Source organism: Ursus maritimus, unplaced genomic scaffold (assembly GCF_017311325.1).
Source record: "Ursus maritimus isolate PB19 unplaced genomic scaffold, ASM1731132v1 scaffold_14, whole genome shotgun sequence".
NCBI lineage: Eukaryota > Metazoa > Chordata > Mammalia > Carnivora > Ursidae > Ursus > Ursus maritimus.
The window spans coordinates 59,188,222-59,202,746 of NW_024423786.1; the positions used below are offsets into that span (position 1 = coordinate 59,188,222).

The window sequence follows — 14,525 nt, forward strand, 5'->3', positions numbered from 1 at the left end:
TCTGTAAATAAGAGCATTTCTAAGATCATTTCAATTACCACTAGGTGCTTTCAAGAAGATAAAAATTGGGGAATCTGCTGGTTGGGAGGGAGGGCGGTGCACATCTTGGGTTAGGCTGTTCAGGGAGGGTGAGACATTTGAGTCACTTTGCCCGAGGACATCCGTGCTGTTTTCCGTACCCTGCAAACCCAGGAGCCGTGATATAACCTACTGTGTGTTCGTCCACACCCGTGTCCGAGCTCCATATCACAGACGCTTAGAAACTGTCTACACTGACCAAACACTGAATCCTGCTCACAGCCAGGCCTTGACTTTTGGACTTCGGTGTCTTTCTCTGCGTTGTCCCATTCTAGCAAGAATCCTGCTAAATCCCTTTAGCCCGAAACCGCCCCCCCCATATCTGATAACCCCTGATATCTGATCCAATTCCTCCCCTCCCACCCCTGCATCCTCCAGGTGATGTCTGATCGCTCCCACCAGCCTTCAGCAAGAAACTACCCACCCCTGCAGCAGTTTCCCATCCCCCCCACTCTCGCCTCCCCACCCCATTCTGCTCCTTGGCTATAAATCCCCAACTTTTCCTTACATTTGGGGGTGAGTCCAGGCTCTGTCCCATTGCAGCTGTCTCTGCACCTGTCATGAATAACGTCTGCCTCACCCTATTAACAAGTGTCATGAACAATTCTTTCTCTTTTTCTTCAGATTTTATTTATTTGTCAGAGAGAGAGAAAGAGAGCACAAGCAGGGGGAACAGCAGAGGCAGAGGGAGAAGCAGGCTCCTCGTTGAGCAGGGAGCCCGATGCGGGACTCGATCCCAGAACCCTGAGATCATGACCTGAGCTGAAGGCAGACGCTTCACCAACTGAGCCACCCAGGCGTCCAATGAACAATTTTTTCTTTAACAGCACATACACACACACACACACACACACACACACACACACACAGGATTTCAGTCTTTTAAAAAAAGAAGAATAGGGGTGCCTGGGTGGCGCAGTCGTTAAGTGTCTGCCTCCGGCTCAGGGCGTGATCCCGGCGTTCTGGGATCAAGCCCCACATCAGGCTCCTCCACTAGGAGCCTGCTTCTTCCTCTCCCACCCCCCCTGCTTGTGTTCCCTCTCTCGCTGCCTGTCTCTCTCTATCAAATAAATAAATAAAATCTTAAAAAAATAAAAATAAAAAAAGAAGAATAAAAGAAAAGGATAGAGCATATAAGATTTACCCCCTTCTCCAAACCTCTACAACTCCTCCCAATGCATTCCTGCCGGGCATGTTTCCTCTCTAGGGCTTTTTTTTACCAGCTGTTTATCGGCCCGGGATACCCCCCCCCCCATAACTATGGTAAACTCCCTCACTTTCTTCAAGGCTTGGCTCAAATGTCACATTCTCCAGCTGGTCTACCCTGACCACCCTTTCACGGGCCGATCCGTTCTCCTCTGCCCTAATTGGTTTTCAATTTTTAAAGCGTGATCCCTGATGCATCTCAAGGGCCTCGAGGAGCCGTGAGGGCTGAACGAATGCAAGCATGGAGGACACAGGTTACGCCGTGGAAATCAACAGCTCCCAGCTACCTGAAGGCTCTGTACACAGTTATCTCCGTTCCATCCCGACATCCCACGAAAACATCCCGAAGGGAAAAGAACAGGTACAACCCCAGGAGAACCATGAGCTCTGGAGAAACTACAAAGGAGGGATGTCAACACACATGGCAGGAGACGCAGAGCAGAGGAAGACAAGCTTTATCAGGCAGAGAAAGCTGAAGCCACAACGTGCAGAGTTCCAGAAGCCTGTCTGCCCCGCAGAGCCCGCGAAGAGGCAGACCCAGCGCTCGGCATCTCTCCGCAGTCAGCATGGGCACAGGAGGCAGGAGGTCTGTCTCACCCCACCAGCCCGCAGAGCCAGCCCACTGCTGCAGCCTTTCCCCCACGGAAGCCTCAATGTTCGGTCTCTGCTGGGGCTGAACCCGGCAGACGGTTCAGGAACGTCAGGCATGGCTGGGAAAGCAGAATGAGGTATTGTGTTGCCAAGAGTAAGGGGGTGATTCCTCAGTTGTATATAACACGCAGTGCTCATTCCATCACGCGCCCTCCTTGACGCCCGTGCCATCCCCCCACCCCCTTCCTCTCCAGCAACCCTCAGTTTGTTTCCTATGATTAAGAGTCTCTTATGGTTTGTCTCCCTCTCTGGCGTCGTCTTGTTTCATTTTTCGCTCCCTGCCCCTGTGTTCCTCTCCCTTGTTTCTCAAATTCCACATAGGAGTAAAATCATATAGTTGTGTTTCTCTGATGGACTTATTTCGCTTAGCATAATACCCTCTAGTTCCATCCACATCATTGCAAAGGGCACGATTTCGTTTTTTGATGGTGCATAATATTCCACAATAGATATATGCCACATCTTCTTTATCCATTCCTCTGTTGCTGGATTCTGGGCCCTTCCCAGAGTTTGGCTGTTGCGGACGTCGCTGCTATGAACATTGGGGAGCACTGGGTGTTCTATGCGACTGATGAATCACTGAGCTCTACCTCTGAAACTAATAATATACTATATGTTAATTAATTGAATTTAAATAAAATAAAATTTTAAAAAATACAGAAAAAAAGATCCCACTTCTAGGGGGTCCCTAGGAGTCAGATTCATACAGAAAGAAAGTAGATGGGGAGCCAGGGGCTGGGGGAGGAGGGGGCTCAGTGTTTTGTGGGGACAGAGTTCCAGTTTGGGAACGGGGGAAAGTTCTGTGGATGGGTGGTTGGGACGGTTGCCCGACCAAGTGAATATACTTAATGCCCCTGAACTGGTGGTGAAAAGTGGTTAAGATGGTCAATTTCATGTTATGTGTATTTTAATACAATAAAAATGAATAAATAAATTTAAAAAATGCAAGAGTAAGGGGGTTGAACATCCTTCCAATGGGACAGTGGGTTCTCAGGGTGCTGGCAGCCAGGACCATAAAGCCAGTGCCGGTTCTCACCTTAGAGACGTGAAGGCACGTGTTCATATAAAGATCTGTACGCGGACACGCATAGAGGCTTAATCTGTAATAGCCAAAAACTGGAAACAACACAGGTAGTACCAGGTGACAAACATATAGTGGTACATTGGGATGATGGGACCCGACGCAGCGAAAAGAGCGAACTCTCAACACACCCGGCAACGTAGGTGGGTCTCCAAATAATGGCGCTGGGTGAAAAAAGCCAGACAAAACAGAGCAGGACCGTGGGACCTCGTTCACTAAAATCTAAAACATGCAAACGAATCTACAGTAAGACAAAGATGAGCGGTTGCCTGAGGGTGTGGTGGGAGGAAGGGTTCTGAACGGGCGCAAGAAAATTTGGAAAGAATTCTTGAGACGGCTTTGGTGCAAAAAGGTGGTTTTAGTAAAGCACGGGGTCAGGACCCGGGGGCAGAAAAAGCAGCACCGGGGTCAGGAGGAGTGGCCCATTCTATCCTTTCAAGTTGGGAGGTGGTTGGGGGTAGAGTAAGCCTGCCAGGTATTTTGGAAACAAGGTTTCCAGGACCCTGAGGGGGCTGGCTATTGTCGGGAAAAGGTCATTTATTACGATCTAATAAACCCTGGGTCTTGAGACCCTGCAGATGTCCATCGGTGGCCAGATGCTGGGGGTGATCGCCAACACGCATCTCCGGGGAGTAGAGATAAAGGAAGTTCCCAAAGGAATTTTTATATGTTAAAGGAGACGTACAGGGTCCTGGGGGTCGGGCTAGGATTGCCTTTTGCCCTTAGCAAAGTGTCAATATCAAGGCGGCTGAGTCCCCAGAGGAAGGTCACTCTGCCTGTTTCAAGGACTCATCAGTGGGCGTAGATAGTAAGGAAATTTAACTATTGTTCTGCTTTCGTTTCCCACGTCAATAGGTGTGCTCATTGCTGATGGTGGGTTTGTGGGTATAGACACAGGGCAAAACCACAAGTCCACACCATGAGTGTGTATAGTTGATTGCACGTGAGGTGAACTTCCGCACCGCCGTAGAATGCTAGACAGCCAGCACGCAGGGGGGCCGCCCTGTCCCTGCACGTTTCCAGCGATGAGACGTTCACTGCCTCGGAGCAGCTCTTCCCACCTCTGGGCAGCTTTGACGGGGACCCTTGTGCTGCCGGCGAGCTCGGTCCTCTCTTTGTGCGGGTGACGGTTTTGAACCACAGTGACAATGATACCTTTGACAGGCTCAGCAGAGCACTGCGGCCCCCACAGAGTGGTGACTAACACGCATGCTCGGCGGTCGGACCGGGCATCAGTAGACAGAATTGTTGGTCTACGAGACCGAGAGAGAGAGAGAGAGAGAGAGAGAGAGAGGACAGCTCCATGGTGCTGGAGGTCTTTGTCCTCTCGTTGGGGGGATCACACGGCCCAACTGCCCCGGGCTCAAGTAGCCCGGCCCTTCTGATGAGTCTCCCACCGAGCTTCTCATGCAGCCATGCTCTCCCTTAGCTCTAGCTGGGCGCTCTCCCAGTTATTAGGGCTTAAACGCTGACAAAATGTATTTTGCCCGAGACACGAAAAATCGAGAAGGGCTCGGATCTTAGCTGGAGAGAAGCAGAAGCTGGATCCTTTGATGACCTAGCCTTAGACGTCACGTACCATCTCTCGCACCACGTTCTAACGATCGCAGCAACCACACTCACACACGCGCGCGCACACACACACACACACACACACACACGCAAGCCCAAATTCCAGGGGAGGCAACCAGACCCCACCTCTCCATTCGCGACAGCTGAAGGAGAGCACACGTACATGGGAGGGGTACGGGTGGGTTCAGCCGTCTCTGGAAAATAACAAGGCATCACATCCTCGGAGCACATTAAACACCCTTTGCCCTCAGAGTTGCCCGGCTCACGATCAGGGCTGCCATCATCCCAACCTAGAAGAGAGGGCCTGCCCGTTACTGGCTCCCTCCCCAGCTTCCTTGGTTCTCAGAAGGCACGTGGGACCCTTTGCCATTTTGCAGATCATAGGCACTGGAAACACTGCTGATTCTTTCGATCTGGGGGTAGGTCTGCAAACGGTAATAGGCCACAGTGACGAAGCGGGGACCCATCCCACGAGGGTCTCTGTGAGCCGGGGAACCAGGCCCCGGCTAAGCACAGGGCAGGCTCCTCTGCTCGTATCAACGTTCCCACTAATAAGAAGCCTCCGCTGGTCCCAGGGCAGGAGCCGTCATGTCACATTTGCCGCCAGCCCACGCTGGTCCGGCCTTTGTGGCTCGCCTTTGAACGGAGCAGCCGCTAGGGAAGGTAACGTCCTCCTTAGGTTGAGGGTGCCGGGGGTGAGAAGTGCGGGGCGGCCGGATCCTTCTCAGCACAGGTGGAAAATCGGGGGTTCTCCAGAATCGCTGTGTGCAGTGAATCCATCCGAGATGATTTTCTTCTCTCCTTAAAGTAAGCTACTTAGAGACGTCCGTGTGACCGCGGTCAAGGAACTCATTCAAGGCTCCTGGATTTAACGCTCCTGTTGGGACAGGTGCTGCTGGGCTGGTAAGGCCTGGGCTGACCTCGGTGGCTTTTCTGGAAGAATGACTCCCTCAGGGCCCTTCTAGAAGGCAGGCAATACTCGCCCCGATGATGAGAGCAGGACGGACTTAAGCTTGAAGCCATGCACTTATTCTAATCCAGGCGCTAATCTTGGAACTGGGGAAGGGAGGCGGTCCCCTGGAGCCTGTGATCCCCTGTACTGTGGTGGGCTGTCTGAATGTCAGGGGCAAGTGAGCCCCAGCAAGGTGGGGAACTTGGAGGGAGAGCAGGGGAGGAGGAAGACTGCCCGGATGGGAGCATGACTCGAGGGTCCTTGATGGAAGAGACTGGTGTTGTCAGGAGTCCTGGCTCTGTCCCTGGTTTCCTAGCAACTGGTGCTGAGCAGGCGGTTGCTAGGCAACGTGGGGCCATCCAGACAGTTGGGGGAGGTCCTCAGTCTGCGTGGGCCGGGATCCGAACACCCATCCCAGGGCATTGTGAGCCCTGAGAGCGGCCCCTTGGTTCATTACTTAGATTTTCTCATCTATTAACGGCTTCGGTTGGTCAGAGAATAATAGAACGATGGTACGCGATGTCTGGAAAAAGGAGAAAGCCCCATGATCTCACCATCCAAACAACACAAAAAGGACCGTCTTTACCTTCCCAGTTCCAGCCTTTCTCGGCAGGAATACGTTTTCATCTCGTTGCCATCCTGGCACATGGGGGTTCAAATCTTGCCTTTCCGACTTTGAGTTAGGTCGTCCACGAGGACTTGCCAAGAGTCTTCAGAATCCTTCTGTGTGAAGACTGCGCAGGGTTCCCTCCAGTGGGCACGCCGTCATTGAGTTCCCTTTCTCCCCGCCTTGTTCCAACACCGAGTTTGCTTCCAACAATTTTTTCCCGTGCTGAGCAATACTGCAATAGACATCTTTTTACAGAGAACTTTTCTTTATTCTTAGATCCTTGTCTCTCAATCAATAGTAAGGGGCGAGAGGGTCCTATCAGAGGCGTGAATACCCGCATGACTTTCCAGGTCTTATTCCGTCGCGCTCCTCACAGGTTCTCAGCACTGACGATGTTCAAATGCACCGATCTCCCCTCACCTGCCACCGTACTATTCATGCCTTTGCTTCTTAATGGGGAGACGGCCCGGGAAGAAAGGGTTGGCCCAAAGTCGCAGAGCCAGCACTAATAGTTCCAGGCATCAACACAGCTGGCTGTCACCAGCGTGACTGAGTTCAGGAATGTCCTGTGCACCTCCTGAGTCACTACCAGCTGCGCTTGACCTGTCCACCGGCTACAGAGCAATTCCTACGTCTCCCAAACACTTTGAGAGCGTGTTTGCGTTGACGATCTACCGTGCGTGGACCGGAAAGACACAGACGTACTTGGACGGGCGCCCGGGTGGCTCAGTCGGTGAAGCGGTGAAGCGTCTGCCTCCGGCTCAGGTCATGATCCCAGGGTCCTGGAATCGAGCCCCACATCCGGCTCTCTGATTAGAGGAGTCGGCTTCTCCCTCTGCCCCGCTCATGCTCTCTCTCTGTCTCTCTCAAATAAATGAAGCTTCAAAAAAAGAAAGAAAAGAAAAAGAAAAGCACTTGGAAAATCCTGGTCCGAAGGAGAGGATCTTTGCGGGGGGCTGGGCAAGGGATCGTCGGCACAACAGCCGGGCCCTGGAGCTGTCTTGGCCATCTCAGAAATCCTCAGGATAACCCGGCACACAGCAGAAGTGTTTCTGAGCGGGGTTTGGAGCCAGGGCCCCACGTCCCACACGGTGCTTGGGTTGGTGGCGCTCGTGGTCATTCACAAGCAATGAAAGGAAGGGACTCAGGCTCTGGCCGGGAAGCCCATCGGCTCCGTCCTCCCTTCCCGGCCAGGCCTGAGCAGGGGCCTGGGGGTTCAGACTCATCCACATGCCTGCTGGCCGGGTGGTCCCCACACAAAGGCTCTGGGGAGCTGCTGGGAGCACAGGGCTCAAGAAGAGACTCGGACCTGCTTGTTGAAAGAGTCTTGGTCGTGACCTACCCCTCGGGGCTGTTAGGGAAGCTGACAGCTCAGAGTTCAGAGTCCTGTCTAGGGTGAGAAAGCCCAGCAACGTGGAAAGTTAGTAACGCACACGGGCTCCCACGGCTGATGGTAAAGGGCCGGTCAGGGTGTGTGTAGGGCCAGCGTCATGGGTCACTCGCACATGCCCCCTCCCACTTAAGGCTTCGTGCTTGGGGTCACTGGCCTGAAATCCTTAGTAATTTTGTCTTTGGCTTTGTGTTTTGGGAGTGAACTACATGGGACAACGGAGCTGGGGGGGGACTGCAGGCTGGAGGAGCAGGGAGGCTTAGAGCCTCAGCTCACGTGGGGTCCTACATCCCCTAGACAGGTTCTCGGCCACCTGCTCCCCTGGCCCCCCCCAGCCTGTTCCCTGTTCTCCCCCCACCTCTCATTCCTCCCATCCTGTGCTTCCCCCAACCCCCCTCTCCCCACCACCCCACGCTCCCCCCCACCCTGCGCTCCCCCAACCCCACATTCCCCCATCCACAGGCCCCCACCCTGTGTGCTCCCCACACCGCACTCCCTTCACCCCAGGCTCTCCCCCTCCCAGTGCACTCTCCATCCCTTGCACCCCCCACCCTGAGCACCCCCCACCCCCTGCCTCCCGAACTCCCTCCTAGCCCGCACTCCCCTCTACCCTCTACTTCCTCCAACCCTACAGTCCCCCTACTCAGTGCTCCCTCCATCCCAGTTCCCCACCCCAGGCACCATCCACTCCACACTCCTTCCACCCTGGGCACCCCCCACCCAGTGCTCCCTCCACCCTGCACATCCCCCCACCCCACACCCAGCCCACCCGCACCGCCTCCACTATACTCTCCCCCACCCTGCATTCCCCCCACCCGGCACTCCCTCCCACCCCACGCACCCCTCTACTTGCACTCCCCCCCAACACACAGAGTCAACCACCAAAGCTCGTTCCTCACTGGGTGTGAGCAGTGAGCTCGAAGTGGTCTTTGGGAATTTTGCCTCTTGCTTTGTGTGCAGATTCTAAAGGAATAACAGTCCTGTCTGGCTAAAGGGGAGACCAGGATGTGGCCCCAGAAAGGCCGGCAGGACCTGGTGTGGGAGGTGAGTGGGAGGCAGACCCTGGACAAGTTCCTTCACCCCTCGAGCCTCAGTTTCCCCACTTCTAGACGAGAAAATACTGGTGCATGACTCATAGGGTCATAAAAACCAAGCACACCATGTCTGCAGAAAGGCCCAGAGCAGTTCCTAGTGCACGGTACGGGCGGGCAGTCCTTATGGTTACTGTTCCTATCAGCGCTATTAGTATGGGGACCTGTGTCCTGGGACTCCCCATGGGGCGGGAGCATCCCCAGCATCGCCATATGACCTTTGACGGGACAGACTCAGATCCCTGACCTTTGACGGGACAGACCCAGATCCCTGATTCTTGTATCCTTTTTCTGCAAGCAGATCCCCCTAAATGGATGAAGGAGACCTACCACCTCAGCCCGGGAGCAGAGACTGTCGGGAGAGGCGGGCTCTCACCTGGGAGAGGGGAGGGTGCTCTGGGCCCTTCCCCGAAGCAGGAGGGAAGGGCAGCTTTTGTCCATTTGGGTCCTTTGGTGGATTTTGGATCAGGGCCCCTGGCTCCTGAGGGTTTTCCTGGAACACTCTGGCACCAAGCAGAGAGTGAGGCTGCAGCTTGGAACCTTCTGGTATCTGCCGTTTCGGGGCTCCCTGGCCTGGGACAGACGTAGCTCTCTCATTGCAAGCTGAGCCCACCCAGTTGGCCGAGCTCTGTCAACTCAGAGGTAGAGCCCCCAGGAATCCCCCTGGCTGGGACCAGACTTGTTTGGCACTGTGGGCATTTCTGTTCGGGTGGACCAGGTGGGAAATGGCAAGGTGTCCTAGGAGGACCTTGTCTTTGTGGTTCAGCCTCACACCTTCTTAATAAGCAATGAACCCCTGCACTTCCAGCACCTCCACGCCTCACTGACCCCTGCCCCTCCCCGTCCCCGGAAGTCCTTGCGTGGCCACCGCCCCAAGCCTCCCTCCTGCTCCTGAGCCTTCCCTCGACCACCACCTACTCCACTGCTCCGGCCATTACCCAAATTCCAAGCATCCTCACCTGACTTGCTGATTTTGGTCATGTCTGTACAGTTCAATTACTTAATTTTCTTTTTTTTTTTAAAGATTTTATTTTTAAGTCATCTCTACACCCAACATGGGGCTCAAACGCACAACCCCAAGATCAAGAGTCGCTGTTCCACCGACTGAGGCAGCCGGGTGCCCCATGTGATTTTTTTCTTTAACTATAACTCAGTTACAGTTGAAAATGTTTAGACTTGTGCTAAACAGTAATATCTGTGAAATCTTACAGTTGGCGTACTGGTTCTATTTCTCTCTAACACACAACCGTCAAATGTTGGTGGGCCTCCGGGTGCTCTGCAAAGCCTCAGCTCTTCCCACCCTGCTGGGCCATCTTATCTACACCTGCGGCTTCACCCATCGCCTCCACGCCAGTAATCCCCAAATCTGGATTGCTAGCTTAGACCTTGCACACGAGGATGCCTTTGGCAAAGGGACATTCTCCCCCATATCTCCCATACGGACCGCAGAGCCAACCCAGCCACCGGGTAACTCATCATCGTCCTCCAGACCTACTGGGGAAAGTTTAGTTCCCCCTCCCTCGTCCCCACCCCTCCCATCAGTTATCAGCAAAGTCCTAATTTAGCTCCAAAATGTCTTTTGGCTCTGTCCTCTTGTCTTCATTTCCTCTGCCACTTCCATCTCCTTTTACCCCTAACCTGGTGTAATGCAATGGCGTCCTCATCGGTCCCTCTGCCATCAGCCTCTCCATCTGGTGTCTGGCCTCCATCCTATGGCCAGAGGGAGCTTTCCAAAATGCCACCTGGCTTAAATCTTCCAATGGATTTCTAGTGCTTTTAGATAAAGTCTAAACTCCTTTCTGGCTACATATCCAGCCAATCTCCATCTCACCCACTACATTCAAACACCACTCCTCGCAGATACCGTGCCGCGAACGGCGTAGTGGGTAAAAGCGTGAGCCCCAGAATCCTAGCTCTGCAATGTACTAGCCATATACCCATAGTCTGTTTCTCCGTAGCAGCACGCAAAAAATGGTCACTAATTCTGCCCCTCACTTTGCAATGTGGCTTCGCACAGACTTTGAATCTGGATTTGGCTGTGTGATTTGCTTTGGCCAGTGGGACAACAAATACAATACGAGCAGAGACTGGAACGGTCCTTGTGCTCTGCAGGGTTCCCTGTTTCTGTGCTTGGAACCCTGAGACCACCAGGTGCGTGCATTAGCTCAAGCTAGCCCACCGGAGAACTAGGTCACCTGACCGACGGCTTGCCCACCTCCGGACACAGGCGTGAGGTCATCCTGGATCACCCAGCCTCAGCTGACCCGCCAGACAAATGACAAAACCCAGGAGAGATCAGGTGAATCAACTCAAACCAGAAGAACCACCCAACAAACCCGCAGAATGGCGAATAAAATCCGCGGTTTTTGTTTTGTTTTGTTTTGCCCATCTGGTATCTGAGAAATGATAACCCAATGTGGTTTTGGGTTTTGGAGTTTTTTTAACAATGGTCTTACTCACACGTCATGAGAGTCATCCACGTTAAGTGGACACATCCATGAATTTTAGAAAAATTAAAGTTTAGCTGCACAAGCATCACCACCACCGGGGTTGAGAACATGTCTATCCCTGTAAAAAGCTGCCCCGAGCCTCTCTGCAGTTCCTGGCCTCCCCGCCTCCCTCTTCAGCCCTGGCATTCACGCATCTGCTTTCCATCTCTCTAAATAAATGTGTCTCTTCTGGACATTTCCCGTAAGTGGGATCCAACAATCTGCGGTCGTGTGCACCTGGCTTTTCTCCACTTAATGGAGAGGTTCATCATGACACAGCTCACTTCTTTTTATTGTGAAATATTATCCCATTGCACGAATAAGCCACATTTTGGTTACCCGTTTATCATTTGATGAACATCTGCATCGTTTCCAGTTTGGCGATATCACCAAAAACGCCACTATGGACATTCACGGACGAGTCCCTGAGTGTCTGGTTCCGTATGAAAGCCTGTCTTCATTTCCCGCACGTAGGCGCCTGGGAGTGGAATTCCTGGTACGGAAGGTGTATGTTTAACATTTTATGAAACTGCCAAACTGTTTTTCCAAAGACATTTCCAGCCGCAGGGGTGGAGGCTTGCTCCTTCTCCACCTGCTAGCGGATCAGAAGCTCCCTGAGCTGGGTGGGGGTGGTAGGCTCGAGATGGGAGTCCGCTGGGCCAACCACCATTCATCCCTTGCCTTACTCATTCAGCAAACACAATCTGAACACCTGCCACTGTGTGGGAGGCTCTGGCCCTGCAAGAGACCCCTGGCAACACCGGGAGATGGAGAGAGGAGAGCACCCTGGAGACATTGTTTCTGCACCCTGGTCCTGGTCCCCCCACCCCACCCTGGTGCCTTTCCCTTACAGGAGGCCATGAGTTCCTTGATGACAGTCTGAGCTGGGCCTTCCAGCATACCCCTCCAATTCCCTGGGACCCCAAAAGTCCTAGTGGCTATTCTCCCCACATTCCACAGGGGAACCTTGCCAGCCTTGGAACCTAGGTGTCCAGAAGCTTGGGGCAGTGCCAGTGGAGGGAAGAGAAGGGCCTGGGGGATGCCCGGAGGGGCCTGGGGGGGGCGTGCCTACTCAAAAGTCAGCCGCCCACAGGGCTAGGATCCTGGGTTTGGGGCGAGGAACAGAAGGGAAAGCCCCGATAGCAGCAGATAGAGACGTAGTGTTAGGGAGAGGGGAAGGAGGAAGAAAGGAAAAGCACCATCTATCTATCTCTGGGCCTTGGGATAGTGGGAGCCTTTGTTTTGTTCCTGTTCTTGTCTATGGGGCTTTCTAACTTTCAAGGTTTCTACAAAGATTGCGTATTTGTTTTTTCATGTATTAAATTTTAGATTTAAAAAACAAAAACAGAAAGACTGGTAATAAGTATTTCTTTTTAAAAGGCAAATACATCGGGGAAGGTCCGCGCGCAGCCACATCGCAGCTCCTCTGGCGCGGAGCCCCCTCCTCGAGCCCCGGGGTCCGGGTTCGCAGCTCACACCCCTGCCCCCGAGCCCCGCGCCGGGTTGCCATGGGAACAGGCCGGGGGCCGGAGCGCGGGGCTCCGGCGCGGGCGGGGCGCGGGGAGGAGCGGGGGGAGGTGCGCGACCGAGCAGTGCCCGCCCCTCCGCGGGCAGAGCCGTAGCGCAGCCCGGCCACCGCCCACTGCGCTCCGGCCGGCGAACCCCGAGCTCCTCGCCCATGGCGGCCCCGCTCTTCCCGCGCCAGCCCTGGGCCCCCGCGCCCACCCGCTCGGACCCCGCCGACGACTCCGGGGGCCTGTTCGACGAGCCCCCCCCGGAAGAAGAGCTCCCCGCGGCCCGTGCGCCCAGGGCGGCGGCGGCCGCGGGCAGGAGGGCCGGTCCGCGCGCCTGCGGGAGGGCGCAGGGGGCCCGCGCCGGGCAGCCCCCCAAGGCCGCGGCACGCCCCCCGCCCGAGGAGGAGGCGCCCCCCCGGGACGAGGGCTGCTACCTCGACCATTTCCCGCACCTCTCCATTTTTATCTACGCGGCCATCGCCTTCTCCATCACCTCCTGCATCTTCACCTACATCCACCTGCAGCTGGCCTGAGCCGCCGGGGCCGGGGGCGCGGGGCCGGGGGCGCGGGAAGGGAAACCACGGCTCTGCGTGGCGTGGGCGGGAGACCCTTCATCTAGCTTCTTTTGTCCTGTGCTTGTCACTACCTTTGCGTCCCTGCTTATCTGGAGGCACGTCCGGAGCAGCGGCCACTATTGATAGAAGGCTCTGTTTGCCCCTGAGGCTGGGGGAGGGGGCGGACATCCCTTGGCGTTTAGAGGAGCGGGGTGCGGCTCACGATTGGGATGATGTCCCTGGACCCTACACTTCATGAGGTGGGAGCACGCGCAGCGAGCCCAACCTTCGGTTGCTTAAGAGACGGGCTTCCGGAGAGGGCCCCGCGGGGAGCGGGGGTCTGCGCCATGGCCCTGGCGGGCCGCAGCCCTGTGATGCTGCACTGTCCCCCGGAGCACCAGCCGGGACCCAACCCCTCCCCCCCCCTCCCGAGCTGGCGGACCTGAGCGCCCCGCGGACGCCGCCGGAGCGCAGGACACGGTGAGTGGCGATCTCCCGGGTGGCGCGCCGCCGCGTCCCCCCCCCCCCCAGGGGCTTGAGCTGACGCGAACTGTGCGTTTTTCCTGCCTAGGCTTTGCTGCAGCTACCGGGCCGGCCGAGACCCACAGCTGGAGGCCACGCTGTTGTCGCGCCCTGGACGGCATGGGACCCGCGGCTGCAGACCTCCTAGGACGAGGGACCCTCGCTCGCGCGCTGCGCGGGATGAGACTCGGGGGCCCGGGGCTGGGGTCCGCGGGAGGGCTCTCTCTCTCCGTCTTTGGCGGCTTCATGCTGGCCCTGAGCGCTTCCGCAGCAATGGGACCCTAGACGAGGGCGTGGTGTGTCTGTCATTGGCAAGAATTCCTGCTGGAAAACCGTTGGGGTTGTCATTTCAGACCCAAAAGGCCTAACACCAAAACCCACCTTGCGGGCTGCTCACCCCCCTACCATCTCTTTTTACTCTTGAGTGTTAAATGTCATCAACCCAGTGCTGTACTATGTTACCTGGAAATGTCTATCTTACCTCTGATGAAATAAATCCCTTTTTCAGTCTCCTGTGTACTGAGTTCTCGCTAATTCAGAGCCATGCAGTGGGGCTGCCAAGCTTCCCAGTCTGCTCTGTTTCACCCCATAATCCTCAGAGCATCCCTACCGTCCCTCCCAAACAGGTGTGTCCCGTGATGAGCCTTCCCAGGGGCAGCCTCTCCCTACACTGAAGAGCCGCCCAGGCCTCTCTATGGCATCTTTTTCCATATCCGGTTCCCAGCAAATGCGAGCGTCCTGTTCTGTCCCCTCACGGCAGGTCTGTGACTGTCCCCTGTGGCTTCACCGGCTGCCCCTCAGATATAGTCCCTGCC

The 14,525-nt window shown here is 55.3% G+C and overlaps 1 protein-coding gene across 1 annotated transcript; it reads left to right on the forward strand.

Annotated features, from left to right (window-relative positions):
* The first annotated feature begins 12,780 nt into the window (after positions 1 to 12,780).
* Positions 12,781 to 14,220, forward strand: LOC121102413 (atherin). The gene is made up of 2 exons (XM_040628208.1): positions 12,781 to 13,668; positions 13,760 to 14,220. Exon 1 carries the CDS (start codon positions 12,799 to 12,801, stop codon positions 13,165 to 13,167), a length of 369 nt encoding a protein of 122 aa, XP_040484142.1. The 5' UTR covers positions 12,781 to 12,798; the 3' UTR covers positions 13,168 to 13,668; positions 13,760 to 14,220.
* The last annotated feature ends 305 nt before the right edge of the window (positions 14,221 to 14,525 follow it).